This window comes from Leptopilina heterotoma, unplaced genomic scaffold (assembly GCF_015476425.1).
Source record: "Leptopilina heterotoma isolate Lh14 unplaced genomic scaffold, ASM1547642v1 Lhet_95, whole genome shotgun sequence".
Lineage (NCBI taxonomy): Eukaryota > Metazoa > Arthropoda > Insecta > Hymenoptera > Figitidae > Leptopilina > Leptopilina heterotoma.
This window is the reverse complement of record NW_025111202.1, coordinates 2,020,740-2,036,060: the sequence shown is the minus strand read 5'-3', so window position 1 is coordinate 2,036,060 and position 15,321 is coordinate 2,020,740. Positions and strand designations below refer to the sequence as shown.

At 27.5% G+C, this 15,321-nt stretch overlaps 4 protein-coding genes across 6 annotated transcripts; 1 reads left to right on the top strand and 3 right to left on the bottom strand.

Moving 5' to 3' along the window:
• Window positions 1–70: 70 nt before the first annotated feature.
• Window positions 71–8,732, bottom strand: LOC122512218 (vacuolar protein sorting-associated protein 53 homolog). Its single transcript, XM_043627943.1, has 13 exons — window positions 8,515–8,732; window positions 7,690–8,090; window positions 7,486–7,606; window positions 7,264–7,400; window positions 6,771–7,206; window positions 6,319–6,665; window positions 1,454–1,609; window positions 1,247–1,372; window positions 1,091–1,169; window positions 880–1,028; window positions 635–800; window positions 405–551; window positions 71–305 (listed from the first exon to the last, which is right to left on the bottom strand). Exons 1-13 carry the CDS (start codon window positions 8,599–8,601, stop codon window positions 147–149), a joined length of 2,511 nt encoding a protein of 836 aa, XP_043483878.1. The 5' UTR covers window positions 8,602–8,732; the 3' UTR covers window positions 71–146.
• An 80-nt stretch (window positions 8,733–8,812) lies between these two features.
• On the bottom strand, window positions 8,813–9,696 carry LOC122512223. Of its 2 annotated transcripts, none has more exons than XM_043627949.1 (2): window positions 9,540–9,696; window positions 8,813–9,283 (listed from the first exon to the last, which is right to left on the bottom strand). In XM_043627949.1, the coding sequence occupies exon 2, from the start codon at window positions 9,278–9,280 to the stop codon at window positions 9,002–9,004; it is 279 nt and encodes a 92-aa protein (XP_043483884.1). In that variant the 5' UTR covers window positions 9,281–9,283; window positions 9,540–9,696; the 3' UTR covers window positions 8,813–9,001. The 2 variants fall into 2 exon arrangements, with proteins under 2 accessions (XP_043483884.1, XP_043483885.1); XM_043627950.1 differs by lacking the exon at window positions 9,540–9,696 and adding an exon at window positions 9,356–9,515.
• On the top strand, window positions 9,239–10,914 carry LOC122512183 (transcription factor of morphogenesis MCM1-like). Its single transcript, XM_043627891.1, has 3 exons — window positions 9,239–9,315; window positions 9,916–9,977; window positions 10,472–10,914. Exons 2-3 carry the CDS (start codon window positions 9,941–9,943, stop codon window positions 10,912–10,914), a joined length of 480 nt encoding a protein of 159 aa, XP_043483826.1. The 5' UTR covers window positions 9,239–9,315; window positions 9,916–9,940.
• On the bottom strand, window positions 10,761–13,403 carry LOC122512219 (protein RRNAD1). 2 transcript variants are annotated; one of them, XM_043627944.1, is made up of 9 exons: window positions 13,246–13,402; window positions 12,873–12,979; window positions 12,501–12,768; window positions 12,282–12,430; window positions 11,907–12,203; window positions 11,665–11,818; window positions 11,452–11,561; window positions 11,063–11,337; window positions 10,761–10,902 (listed from the first exon to the last, which is right to left on the bottom strand). In XM_043627944.1, the coding sequence occupies exons 1-8, from the start codon at window positions 13,369–13,371 to the stop codon at window positions 11,067–11,069; spliced, it is 1,482 nt and encodes a 493-aa protein (XP_043483879.1). In that variant the 5' UTR covers window positions 13,372–13,402; the 3' UTR covers window positions 10,761–10,902; window positions 11,063–11,066. The 2 variants fall into 2 exon arrangements, with proteins under 2 accessions (XP_043483879.1, XP_043483880.1); XM_043627945.1 differs by lacking the exon at window positions 10,761–10,902 and having other exon boundaries at window positions 10,932–11,337; window positions 13,246–13,403.
• Between the last annotated feature and the right edge of the window lie 1,918 nt (window positions 13,404–15,321).

The window sequence follows — 15,321 nt, the reverse complement described above, 5'->3', positions numbered from 1 at the left end:
ATAATTCCTTAAAGTAGATTTTTTTAACTATTTTGCTGTGAATTGTAAAAGAAATTTTTTAAGTACATTAAAATATTAAATAACTATATATTAAACGAATATCTACAAATTAAATATTTTACAAAGTGCACACAATTCGTGCAAATTTAAATTCTCTTTTTAATTAGTTTTTCCAGTCTCTTGATTCTGCCCGCCTCATGTTCTGGACTGTCCTGAACAATATTTTTTGGTTCTGAAACGCCTTCAGAATGACTTCGTTGCTTAAATTCTTCTAATAACTGTATTTGTTCAGTTTTCCTCAATCCCTAAAAAGAAAATTAAAATTTTAATATCTAATTAAAAAACTACAGAGAAAGGGTAAATTTCTATAAATTTATAAAAAAAAAAATAATTTTTTTAAATACCTTCATTTCCAAAATTTTCTGAAATTCGGGAGTTTGAAGATCTGGAAGAAGTTTCTTGCATTGATCGGCAAAGGCACTTGGATTTTCAGTGGGGGACATTACAATTTTTAAAATCATTTCAGCTTTCGCCATTCCTTTAACAACGATCTAAAAAATAGTTTTTATAAGTTAATTTAATTACTTTTTTCATAGGTAAATTAATTGAATACAATTATTCTAAATGCACATACTTTTGTGTAAGTCGCGGGTGGTTTTCTTTGAACTTGACATCCAGTAGACGGAAGTTCCAAGAGGGCAGTTTTGAGCATGTGAACATCTAGTAATAACTGCTCCGCTCCTACTGCATTTAGTGGCTTGCATTTATATAATTGTTGAACAAGTTTCGGAATGAAGGAACTGCGGAAAAAATTGTTTTCTTTAAATTACTTAATCTTGATTATTAAAATATTAATAAACTAAAAATACTTTTTCTAACCTGGCAAATTTAACACAGAGTTGCGTAAAATACTTTCTACAAGACGATAGTCGGTCTCTAATTATGGGTATAGTTTGACGAAGATGAGCTATTATGTTACTGACGTAACCACTTTGATCGCCAACACTTTCAACTGAACTCCACTGCATCTGTAAATAAAGTTGGACAGTAAAAGACCAATTTCTAATTTTCTGACACACAACTCTCATACCTTAATCATAGTAATTAATGAAGATTCACAAGCAGTTTCAAGATCCTGAACCAGTAAGTGAATACAATTGGAAATAACACTAAAAGAAAAATATAATCAATCAAAAATTGTTTTTTCATCGAAACAAAGAATCAGAATAAGTAAAGAAATAATTACTTATGAAAAATGTCTTGTTCCTGTGATAAGTTAATTTTTTCAGCATAATTTTTATCCGTTTTTTCTCTCAGTTTCTCTTCCAATTGTTGGGTGGTTTCTAAACAATATTCAGCAGTTGTCAAAATACTAAAAAACAAATGAATTAAATTAACTTTAATTATTGTAGGATTATTGTAGGATTATTGTAGATTTAAAATCTATACTCACCAACAAATTCGCGATTGTTCTTCTTTACTGAATCTTGTGTTTTCCCCTTCTTTTAAGAAACTCTGAAAGTTTTGAATAAGTCCAGCCGTGGATAAATCACGGAAATCTCTCGTAATGTTACTCATACTTGTGCCAATTCCAGCGCTTCCTCCAATTCTAGATTAACAATCCTTATTAATAAAATCAGACTTTTGTCTGTACATTGCATAGAATTCAAAATTTCTATTATATTCCTTCTTTTTACACTCTAAGGAATGCGAAAATACTATTAAGAAAATTATGTGTGTATGTGTATATGTGTGTATGTGTGTATGTGTGTATGTGTGTATGTATGTCCGCAAATTTTCGACCGCGTATCACGGAAAAACGGTTCGATCGTTTGAAGTGAAACTTGGCAGTCTTTTAGGCATTAGCCTAACTTAAAATCCTAGCGATAGTAGATTAAAAAATATTAATATGGACGAAAGTTATGCCATTTTTTCAAAAATTCGAAAATTCGAAATTTTTAGTTTTTTCATATACTTTAGTGAATTGTACTTAAACTTGGTACAGGGTTAATTTTAGTGTTTTTTATGAAGATTTAATCGTCAGAATAATAAAATTTTGAATAACAAATAAAAAGTGTTAGATTTAAATATTGAAAAATTAAAAAGTTTAAAAATTGAAATTTTTTTGTAATTAATTTTTATACGGTTGTATTTCTTAGGTCAACAATAAAAATTTGTTGTTGAAATCATAAGTTTACTTTCTTAAAAGAATTCTATTAGGTCAGAATATTAACAATATCCATATAATTAATATGAGACTTTTGTCAGTATGTTGCACAGAATTCAAAATTGCTATTATATTTTATTAATTAATGATCAAAAAATGAAAAACTCAAATTTCATTCTGATGACTAAATTGTAATAAAAAATACTAAAATTAACCCTGTATAAAATTTAAGTAAAATTAATGACAATAATTATTTCAAAAGATAAATTTTGAATTTTAAAAATTTTGAAAATATATAGCACTAGCTGTCATGTCGTACCCGTCTTCGACGGGTTTTAGTTTCTACCAATACATTTAACAATGTTTCTACCAATCTGCGGAAAATCAAAAATACCCGGGATAAATTAATTAATAATTAATAATTAATAATTAGTTAATTAATAATAATTAGTTAATTAATAATAATTAATAATTAGTTAATAATTAATTAATTAATAATTAGTTACAATTAGCTATTTCGGTAGTATAATTATACTATTTGAATAGTCTCCACCCTTTAGCAAAAAATCAAAAATTATCAAAAATTCGAGAAACCGAATTTCTTAAAATTTAACATTTTTTTCTTCTCTTTTATATCATTAAGCTTCATTATTTTTGTACTCTTCAAAAATACTTTACTTATATTTAATAGTCTCCACCCTTTGGTAAAAAATCTAAAATTATGGAAAATTAGCAAAAATTCATAAAACCGAATTTATTAAAATTCAACATTTTTTCTTCTCTTTTATGGCTTTTGGCTTCATTATTTTTGGGCTCTTCAAAAATACTTTACCTAATTTGTTATCTCCACCCTTTGGTAAAAAATCTAAAATTATGGAAAAATAGCAAAAATGCAAAAAAATGAATTTCTTAAAATTAAACATTTTTCCTTCTTTTTATGGCATTTAGCTTTATTATTTTTGTGCTCTTAAAAAATACTTTACTTATTTAATAGTCTCCACCCTTCGGTAAAAAATCTAAAATTATGGAAAATTATCAAAAATTCAAAAAACCGAATTTCTTAAAATTCAACATTTTTCCTTCTTTTTTATAGCATTTAGCTTTATTATTTTTGTGCTCTTAAAAAATACTTTACCTAATTTGTTATCTCCACCCTTCGGTAAAAAATCTAAAATTATGGAAAATTAGCAAAAATTCAAAAAACCGAATTTCTTAAAATTCAACATTTTTCCTTCTTTTTTATGGCATTTAGCTAATTATTTTTGTTTAATGTAGCAAATTTTTTACTTTACATACTGATCTTTAAATAAAAAACTTTAATAACTTTTCCTGAAAAGCTTGCTTAAAGATTAAAAATCACTATTTTCTTAGAAAAAAGTTGATCTAAAAAAACGAAAAAAAATTTCAAAATACATCTTTTTTAAAAATTTTATCGTAGAAATGGGTTGTATTTATCTGAAAAAGTTAGCTAAGGATAGTTTTTTCATTCATTTTACAAAAGATAAAAAATTTGCATTTTTTGTTTTTTTGAATTTTTTGAAAAAATGTCATAACTTTTGTTCAAGTTAATATTTTTTAATCGGATAAGGCTATGATTGTAAGTTACTTTAATACCTAATAGACTGCCAAATTTCACTTTAATTGGTTGAACCGTTTTCAATTGATGCGCGAACAAAGTTTTGCATACAGACAGAGACAGACAGACAGAAATTTTTTTTACATTTTTAGAATTCTAATGTCTCAAAACGAAAAAATATATAAAAATTTTCAAGTTTGGAGCAATGTACAGATAGTAATCTGATTTTATTAATATAGATAATGTTCGTTCACATTAATAACTTTTAGTTTACTATAGCTACACTAAAAAAAGTTATATGATTCAAGTAATTATAATTATTTGAAAAATAATATCTTATTTAAAAAGTTTTTATTTCGATCTAATAAGAATTTATTTCATTTAAATAATTTTATTTAGTTGAATCAAATAAATCTTAATTGGATTAATTAAATAAATACTTGACTCTAATAAATAAATTTATTTAACACAAATCATTTCTAAATTTTATATTTTTTCATGGATTGCTTCTAAACTTTCTATAGTTGAGTATTACATGTTATTTAGTCACATTTTAGCATAATTTTTCAAAAATACTTTCTTATAACGAAGATGTAAGTATAAAAATGTTTTGAATATCAAAAAATTGAAAAAATTATAATTGATACCAATTGCTATGAAGCTTAATTCAGTAGTATTTGTGGGCTCTCTGATTTAACTTTTAGAGATATCTTGATCAATGTAAAGACAAAAGTTAAACACGGTGTTTATTTTGGTTTAAAACAATTTCCGGCTTTGTCCAAATTTTTCCTGGTTTACTGGACGGGTTTTTTTTAATAATACATTTAAAAGGGTGTTTACCAACCAGAAAAGACGTAAAATATCAGGGAATTTAATGTAACCGAGAAAAACTGGATCTACTTGCTATACAATTAGTTCGAATTAGACTGTACTATAACTCAAAAAACTGGAAGAAATTTTAGATTTATTTTAATACATTATATTGATTGAAGTACTACAAATTGAGAAATATTGTTTTCTGCATTTGAATTAGTTAAAAATAACTAATTTGATAATAAAAAGTCGGTCACTGTTTCAAATGGTATTATTTTCCTAATGAAATAGACAATAGTAACTAATTATTATTTTTTCCCTGTCAAATCAAATTCCCGGCTATTTTCCGGTTTTCTAGGTTGGTAGATACACTGTTAAGTGCATTATCAGAAACTACAACCCGTCGAAGACGGGTACGACAGCTAGTACATTATATGTGGACGTCCGCATGAAAAGGGACCACTTTGTCGGTTCTAGATTCCGAGATATTCGCAATTTACTAATTTTGAAGAAAAATATCGAAATTTTTTTTATCTTTTTTTCTTAATCTACAGGGTCTACCACGTCGATTCATGCAGTTTTTATTAATTTATTGACACTCTAAGTATTTTATTTCGTTGTTAGAAAAAAAAATGAAAAGGGACCACTTTGTCGGAAATCTGTTATTTTTTCATTGTTTCAAAACGAAGGGAGGGAAAAATTCGAAACCTATTGATTTTCAATCTTAAGGGTGTACTAGACTTAAAACAACTCTTATCTGAATAACTTCCCAGAAGAGCCGGAGAAATTCGCATTACAATTTTTAATTTCGTGTTTTTAGAAGTGAAATTTTTAATTTTTTCTAAGATTTTTTATAATAAAGTCGCTTAAAAAATTTTTTTTAGGTTACTTTTCTTTTCTTTGCTTGAAATAACTCTAAAAAATAACACCGAACCTTTAAATTCGTTAAATATTCCACTTTATTAATTAATAACCGTATTTTTAGAAAAGGGACGGGACCACTTTGTCGGAGATCCATTATTTTGTCATTGTTAAAAAATGAGGGGGGGGGGGGGAATTCGAAACCTATTGATTTTCAATCTTAAGAGTGCACTAGACTTAAAACAACTCTTATCTGAATAACTTCCCAGAAGAGCCGGAGAAATTCGCGTTACAATTTTTAATTTCGTGTTTTTGGAAAAGGAATTTTTAATTTTTTCTAAGATTTTTTATAATAAAGTCGCTTAAAAAATTTTTTTAGGCTACTTTTCTTTTCTTTGCTTGAAATAACTTTAAAAAATAACACCGAACCTTTAAATTCGTTAAATATTCCAATTTATTAATTAATAACCGTATTTTTAGAAAAGGGACCACTTTGTCGGAGATCCATTATTTTGTCATTGTTAAAAAATGAGGGGGGGGGGAATTCGAAACCTATTGATTTTCAATCTTAAGGGTGTACTAGACTTAAATCAACTCTTATCTGAATAACTTCCCAGAAGAACTAAAGATATTCATATTACAATCTTTGATTTCGTTTTTCTCGAAATGACGTATTTGATACTCCAAACTTTAAAATTCTGTAACTCATCGAATTTTCCACCAAAAAGGTTGTAAGACCACTCAAAATTTTCCAAATTTTGTCAGGAATTCGCCCATATAGATAAGTCCAATAGTGCCAAAGTGGTCCCTTTTCATGCGGACGTCCACATATATGAATTACATTTTCCCCTTTTTCTTGAAATTTAAACTTTCAAATTTTCAAACTTGAGATTTCACTTACTTGGGTAAATTGTTCTGAAGGACTTTCAAAGCATATTCTCGTAGGTATTTCTGGAAAGTTTCTGCAAGATTCAACATAATCGATCCGGTACTGAGTTGAGTACACTGCAGCATGCATTTTTTGTAGAAAATAAATAAGTCCGCACAAGACGAAAGAACGGTACTGGGTCCTTCAACACCATCTGAATCTTTTGCACCTGGTGGTTGAGTTTTACAGTCCATAACAAATTTTTCCATTAAATCGGAAAGATTTCTATCTAAACTCTCTATGTAAATATTTAAGTAAGGCTCGAAACATCTTCCAATTAAGTTTGCAAAAGGCGAAATTGGTGGTTTTTCATTTTCAATCTGTTAAAAAAAAAAAAGTGAAAAAGAATATTATTATTATTATTATTATTATTATTATTATTATTACAAAAAAATATGTTTGAAAGCAATTGAAAATATCATTACTTTCTCATTTTCTTCGAATGGATTCCCGGGTATTGCATTTTCATCGACTGCAGGTGTAATTGCGATACTTTTAATATTCGTCTCCGGACTTTCCAAAGTGATACCAGAAAAACGTTTGGCCAATAAATTTTCGAAATTTGTCGTCCTTTGAATGGCGTAAAGTAATAATTTAACATCCATTTCTGGACGTCTTTTGTGCATTAATTTCGTTAGATCTTGACGAGTTACATTGCAAAATTGAACAGCAATGCGTTCAGATATTTCCCAGTCAAGGGGAAATATGGTTCCAAATTTTGATTCAAAATCTAAAAGATGCTTTTTTATCCAAGCGTAACGTCTATCTATTTTGTCGAGCCAAGCAAAGTCTTGATTTTCATCGAATAGATGTGCGTACTCTTCAAGTTGAACTCCCACAAACCAAGTAAGCAACTCCTTTCTAAAATTCATTTTATCAATTTCAATGAAAATGGGAAATTAAAATTTGAAAACTTACTTTACTTTTGGTTCCAGAACAGATAAAACTAGACAACCGTCCGTCAATTGTGAAAAGTGTTTTGGATTCTGTCCGGAAAATGCTTCTTTAAAATCAGAAGTTATTTGCTGAGCTAATTCAACATGAATTTGTTGAACCTAAAATTTGATTGTTTTCATATTAAAATAATAATTGTATAGAATTTTAAAAATAAAAAGTATTTTAAGTAATTTCCTCACTCACTTCATCTGCCAACTGTTTTATTTGTGGAATGTCCATGTAATTATTGAAATGTTTTATTACTTCCATAATTGCTTCAAGTGGTAAGACAATATCACCATATTGCTTGTTTTGCGTGAGGACTCTAAATGTAAAAAGATGTTTTTTTTTGGATTATAAAAGAAATTAGAAATTAGTGAATAAATTTACTTTAATTCTGAATAGTACTTTAAATTATCAACTCCACCGACGAGTATGTGCAAATGGTTTAAGGCCGTAATTGAAGCAGTCAGATTCCTTTTTGCGAAATCAAGTTGCTTAATGTCTCTAGTTATTTCCTTTACAGTCTCTTCCGACTGTTCTGCTTTGTCTTTAATATCCTTGATGTGAATAAAGAGTTGTTTTATAACTTTCTGTGCATCTTCCAAAGCTGCTCTTCCATCTTGACCAACATTTATTTGTCCTCGAACAACAGTGCGAATTTCTTTATCTATATTGCAAATTTTATACTCCATTTTACTGACAACATCGTCTATATTCGAGAGGGACTGTTCAGTTGGAAATAAAGAATTTATATAATCCACCGTATTGAAATTCGGTTGATCCAGTGGATCATTACTGGGCAAAACCTGCAATATTTAATATAAATAATTATTATTATAATAATTATAGTGCATTAGGAGAGTAACTTGTTGCAAAACAAAAGAACTTTTTAGGAATATAATTAATTTGTGTCAATTTGATTTTACACAGATAATTTCTATAAAATGAGAGTAAACATTGTTCAGCCGATTAAAGATTTTTGGCTTTTTTACCTTCAGGAATAATATATTTAAAGTTATTACATATAAATTGACACAAAACGCACAAAACGTTCTCAATATTAAAGGAACTAAAATTGAATTTAAATCGCTGGTTTCCTCAATTAAATTTTTGGCAACCTTAAACAAGAGTATTAAATAATAATAATAATTTTTAATGAGACCATAATGTCAAATTTGAGATAAAATCAGTAAAACGTCAAATTGACATATAAGCTCAATAAATTCTAACCTGTTCTATAACTGACTGTACACTACTGGGAAAAGTGTAAACCGTCGATCGTAAGTCTTCAATTTCATCCTCCTCGTGAGTACTCATATTTAATAATTTTTCGGAAATAACTAATTTTTAAAAAATCAAAGATCTTTCATTTCACAGGAGTTCAGCTTTTATGCACTTCTTTATTATTGCTAGACCCAAAAGCATAAACAGCTGATCGGTGACGTGGTGCTGACGCTTAAATTATATATATATATATATACATATACCGCATAACCTACAATCTAACATAATAATGAACACATCTATATATTTTAAAATAAAATATTGTCAAATTTTATTATATTACATGAGTTTGTCATTAATTTCAGCGATTTCAGCAATCATATCATTGAATCTATATCTATATCCTTATAGAAAAAAATTCTTACATATTGCAATATAAGTAAATTGGGTAAATTGTAAATTTACAAGATTTATCAATAGGATGATATCTGACTTAATTCTTGTTAATAAACATCTGCCTCTGCAGAGAAGGTGACAAATTTACTTCTAGTGGACTATGTTTTTTTGATTTTTCTTTTTCATCTTCAATATCCGAAACGATTGTTTCTAAACTTCTTTCTAAACGTTGTTGATTTATTGATGGTGTGGAAGGCGTGTATTTACTGGAAAATCTTTCCTCTAAATTATAACCAATAAATCCAATAAGTGCAGCAAAAGGAAGAGTAATTATTGGTGCATATCGTTTCATAACACCTATTACGAACGGCAACATGATCTACAAAAAAGTACAAAAAATACAGTCATATTGTAAGTATAAATTATGAAATTTACTAATTAAAAAAATTACTATATATGAAATGCTAAATATAAGATGAAATGCGTTCTAAATTGCAATTTTAATAATTTGGAGCAGAAAAATAATCTCCTTTAGTTGTCTATATTATTATTTTATTGTAAAATGAAGTTCACTTTCAGTAAGAATGGTAAGAATGTAAGAAATGGAAATATTCCAACAATTATATTAAACTAACCACTGTTGTAAGTTTTTATTTAAAAAATTAGTTATTATTGTTAAAAACCGGCAAAAACACATGTGAGTGTTTTACTTCTTCTACTCATCTTTATACTTATAATACAAATATTAGCAACCAGAGAGCGCTGCGTCTTTTAAATTCTGTAATTTTGTTTCGCGAATTCGCGATAGTCTTTTTTCCTTTTTTCTATGAAAATAGAGAAAAAAATAAAACAATTTTTAATTTTAACATTTCGTAAATATTCTTCATTATTCTATTGTACCTATTCAAGTTGCTGATGGTTTTTATTTTACTAAATATTAACGAAAAACTTAAAAACAATATATTATAAAATTTATAAACATAAAAGTAAAATTAATTTTATATTTTTTAGGCCTGTTAATTTAAAATTTAGAAAAATGTCTCTTATCTTCAATTACAATGATTATTTGACAAGTGGGTATTATTATGATTATTATTATAATCGGTTTAAAACAATATACATACATATAATACTCTAATTTTTTATTATCAACGTATTTTTTAATGGAAAAACTTAATTTTGTTCTAAAGTTAAAAATAAGGTTAAAAATTGACTTTAAAAATAAAATCTTTAAAATTGAGTAAAAGAGTTTAAATTTTTCTTGAAATTTTCTTTTCATACTTCCAAGAAAGTGCTGCGCCTCTAGCAGTAAACACACGGTACTTAATGACCTATTGTTAAAAAAGAACCATCCAAAAATAAACACAAATTAAATTTATCATTCACTGTTTCGTTTAGCTACACAATCATACACAGTTGAAAGCTTTTTTAACTTTTTTTTTCACATATAAAATTTAAAAACAATTTGAATAAAGTGATATTTTAAAATTATTACCTATTAAACTTTTACTTTAATATAAGAGAAATAAAAGTGAAAAAATTGAATTGAAAACATTTTACAATTTAGAACAAAGAAGCTTGAAAACAAAATTGAAAATGACAAAATTTATCCGAGACAAAGAGAAGAGACGCTTAACGTTTTCCACAAAAAAGTCGAGATTATTAAGTAGAGCTTATAAACTGTCTAAAATGACAGGAACACAAGTACTTGTAGTGATTCAAAGTGAAACTGGAGATGTTTACACGTACACAACGAAAAAGCTTCGCCCGGTTATATCGAGTGAAGAAGGAAAGGAACTACTCAGAACATGTTTGGGAAATTCTGATCCAACTTCAGAACTAGCGGAACATGAACATAGTGAAGAAGACGATTCAGCGTCTTCTGTTTCCTCAAAGTCAACCGCAAACACCGCTGGAGAGAATCCTGAAAATATAGATCCTGATGGTGATGAAGGAGAAAATTCACCAAAACCAAGCCTGTGGTCTCGTTTCAAATCACTGTGGATTTAAAAATAAAAACTAATAAATTAAAAAAATATTTCATGAAAACTAATATTAATATATTAGGTACATAAAAATATAACGAGAGTTATGTTGAATTTCTAGTCAACATATGTTAAATATTCTATAAAAATATATTGTATAAAAGATTTGATACCTAATTACTTTGTCGATGTAAGTACAAAATTTCTCGGCGATAGCTTACAATCAAATTCAGCCTTTAATGAAGGAATCAATCCTTTTTCGGAGAGGAACAGAAATCTATCTAACAAAATGCAAGTTTCAACTAATGGTGCCAGCATCAGTCGAAGTGAGTTAAAGATTAATACTCTTTTAGACTTTTTCAAAAATTCACAAATATTCGATTGTGTAAAACTAGACAATTCTGGTTGATTCTCGAACTCGAAATTTTCTATCGCACTTTTGCAGTATCTGAAAGAATGTCAATGTCGTCAAATATTCCAGATGTTAAATAGAGTTGTAATTTTATACAAATTTATACTTTTCATAATACTAAATAAAATAAATTATTATTTGTTACGCAACTGTTCAAACGACATGCCTTCCTTTACTTTTACACTTTTCACTTGAATACGACGAAGTTTAGGACTTTTTGCAACCAAAATATATTCCAAGACTGCTCTGTATGTATGTACCTGTGAAAAATTGCATGTAAATTTTATGATAATTTAACTGAATAAAATTTTAATTTTACTAAATATTTACATGACGTAATATTATTTCTCTTTTTCAACTTACAACTAAATCGGTATAATTGTCACTCTTCAGCTTTTCACAATGTTTTTCAACAGCATGACAAGCCACTTCAAGAGCATTGAAAGATAATTTATTATTACACATCAATGAAACATGTTTACTCATCGGGTATCCTTTCAAATTATTTTCATCATTCCTAATACGAAAAATATACAAAAAGATATGATAATAATTTAAAATTAAGTTTTAAACAAATATTTATTTATTAAGTACAATGTACAAACCTGAGAGTAAGTTTCATATAACAACATCCGACAATACAGATGAATTTTGCTTTTTCACAGGACGAGTACAATCTTAAAAGTGTAGTAGCCAAATCTCCGCAAGGATGTAATCCGATTATGCCAAATTCTTCTGTTTTTAATTTTTTAATCGATCCGTTGGCAAAATTTGTGACTAAATCATTGATCACATGTTCTCCGGAATTATTCGCAGTGACAGTCATTGAAACATGGTCAATTTTTCCACTGGAAGCAAACTTGTATTTTTCCATGGAAGCTGACAGCTCATTATCATACTTTCTGTAAAGAATAAAAAATTTCAACATTCAAATTGAACAAAAAATTGAATTATTCGAAAATGTAATTAATTTCAATTACTTTGCTTGATTCGTCAAAGTTGAATCCTGCTCTATGCAAATAACATTTAATCCATATTTGAAGGCAAGAACGCGAGACAGATGTCCCACTCCGGCACCAATGTCGACAACACAGGTACAATTCGTTTTCGATGTGCAGTCATTTAAAATCTAAGGAATAACAAACAGAATATAAGTACATAAAAGTTGAAAGAATTGAATATTATTTTTAAAATATTACCTTTGCTATTTTTTCAATTTCGTATCGTTTTTTCGTTTTCACATGCTTTATAAAAAGTTTATCAAATTTAGGTTTCAAATTTTGGTTTAAATTTGAACTTGAATTTACAGAATTTATCTTTCCCGTTGAAAAGTAATTAACATCGCTCACTCCTCCGTTTTCTCTTCCACGGCATTTAATAGCTTCCCTTTCATTATGATTCCTATTAATTTCCAACTTCCGAATAACTTGTCTCAAAGCTATTAACGATAAAGGCCAAACTCGTGTACTAAAAAATAAAATAAAAAATAAAAATAATATTAAAATAAGGCAAATAAATATTACTAAATATCACAATTTTATCTTTTTTATAACTATATATTTTAACATTACCCCGATTCGCCTAAAATCCATTTTCCTAATTCGCACGGAGTCACAGAATCCAAAGTCCTTTGCCATTCTCCTGGCAATTTGCTCCATAAATCCTCCAGGAAAAAGTCCTTGAAAATAAATGAAATAAATATAAATAATATAAATTAAATAAATTAATTAAATATATTGCAATTTTAAAAAAACCTTCAAAACAATTTATTCTCGTAAATTATTTTAAATTCTTTAAAATTCCAGTTTAATAAATTTCAAAACATATTTTAGTTTCAATCTTCAATACAAATAAACATAACCTATCTTATATAAAGTAAATACAGAAAGTAAGATTGAAAAAAATGTCGGTTTTATTACTTCTTTATAATAAATTTAAACAAACCACGATATAGGAATCCAATAACCAGCCATAAACATCAAGTACAAGAAATATTTGTTTAATATTATATCGGACTTTAATGCAAGAATCACATTTGCACTCAACGATCGTTTCACTCTCAAGAGACATGTTTGTATGTGTATATGTACATGTACACTTATTATCAGTATACATATATGTATGTACTTCATTTAACAATTACATAATAGAATAAAATTTCTCCAAAAAAACCTCTTTTCTTGAAGAAAATATTAATATAATAAATTAAATAATAGTAAATTTAAAAAAATTCATTATATTTAATAATTATTAATTTTATAGTTAATTAGTTAATAACTATAATAATTTACAGTAATTATGTAGTTAATAATTTCTGAAAAGGAAATCATTTAGATTTCGAAACGTTGGAGTAAATAAATATTTATATTCATTGTCCGATTTTTTTTCGTTATATTTGACTTATTTTATAAAATATATATCTCGGACGTTAAAGATTATTTAACTAATAATTATTACTTTATGTCGCAGAAAAGTTTTTTATTTAAAAAATTTGAATATTGTAGAAAAAGCCTTACAATTCGCTTCAATTGAAATTTTAGTAGGGAAGAGTAAGTTTTGAGCTTTAAATTTAAAAAGAAGGAAATACTTTCAATTTTCAAGTTTACTCTAAATTCCTTTCAGTATTTTAAATAAATGAATTTAAATTTAGTTAAAAAAAACGAAAAATTGAATTTTTTTTGCAAATCTTTAAATTATTTTCACAATGTGCATATATACACATGGTGAAAATATTTTAAAGTTTTGCAAAAAAAAAAAAAAAAAAAAAAATTGCTTTAGTTTAAAATTAATTGGTGCAGGTTTATATTACAAGCTGTAATTGCACCTTTTGCAATAGACACATTGCAAAAATGTATTTACGGTAAATAAACGATTCTGCAGATTCAGTTGTTATTAATAAAAATAGTTAGTTCAATTCTACGTTCCACTTTACACAGCACTTTCACTCTTCAACAGAACAGTTACGTTAGCTCACAGGTTTAACGAACCACACACATTTACACCTCATGGAAAGAGTATCGTCAATCTTTGGTATCGGAGCATCTGCTGTTACGCTTTGGACTTTCATGAGAATCAGGCTATTCAGATATAATGCAATCTTCACTATATTGATGCACTTTTATAGTATTTTTTTTTTTACATCTAACATCGCATGTAATTCCAACAAAGTTATCGCCTGCTCCAATTATACGCATCTCAAGGGAATTCGTTTAATTCGCAACTCGGTGAGAATTTTTTCCCTTTCGTTGGGCTTGGGACATGCAAAATTTCTAAATAACTCGGATTTTTTCTGAAACGACAATTTCGTATGATGTACACAAGTTTGAGAAACTGATCCTGATGTTAATTATTACAATTGACAAGTTTACTATATTTACAATTAAAAATCTATTTATAATTTACTATTCACAAATTAGAATTGAAAATTAAAAAGTGAAAGTTTCACATTCTGTAGAAAAAAAGCTTCTCGAAAAAAGCTTGAAAATTCTTTTCGCTTCGATAAACAGAAAATTAATTCATAATATATACGTATATTAAAAGTACAAGTAAAATACTTTAGGTCATCGTAAACTCGGTTTATGGTCAAATGAAGCAATTCTAATTTGGAATGGAAATTGTAGTCAGTTTTTTCACTCTGTAAAAGTAGCTCATATTCTAGAAAAAATGCATAATGTAGTTCTTGCTCGTTTGGCATTCAGTTTCTCAATGCAACATCCTTATTTTGTACTTGTAAATTTTTTATACTTGCTGCGGTTATTTTCAACGGGTAAATTCTAAAAAATAAATGCAAAAAATTATGCTCACTTATCAGATAATACGTGTCAAGTAAGTTAATTCAAGTCCACGAGAGTTATTTGCGAGAATTCAAATTTTATAAAATCTGAACCTGGGTCTCTCTTTGGACCTCTTACGCCAGAACATAAGTGAAAGTTCTTCAAGTAGGACGCAAGACTTGAATCTTCAACTGGACGTTCGCCAAATGCCCATCGCCAGATCTTCTGCCTATACACTGCCTACAGT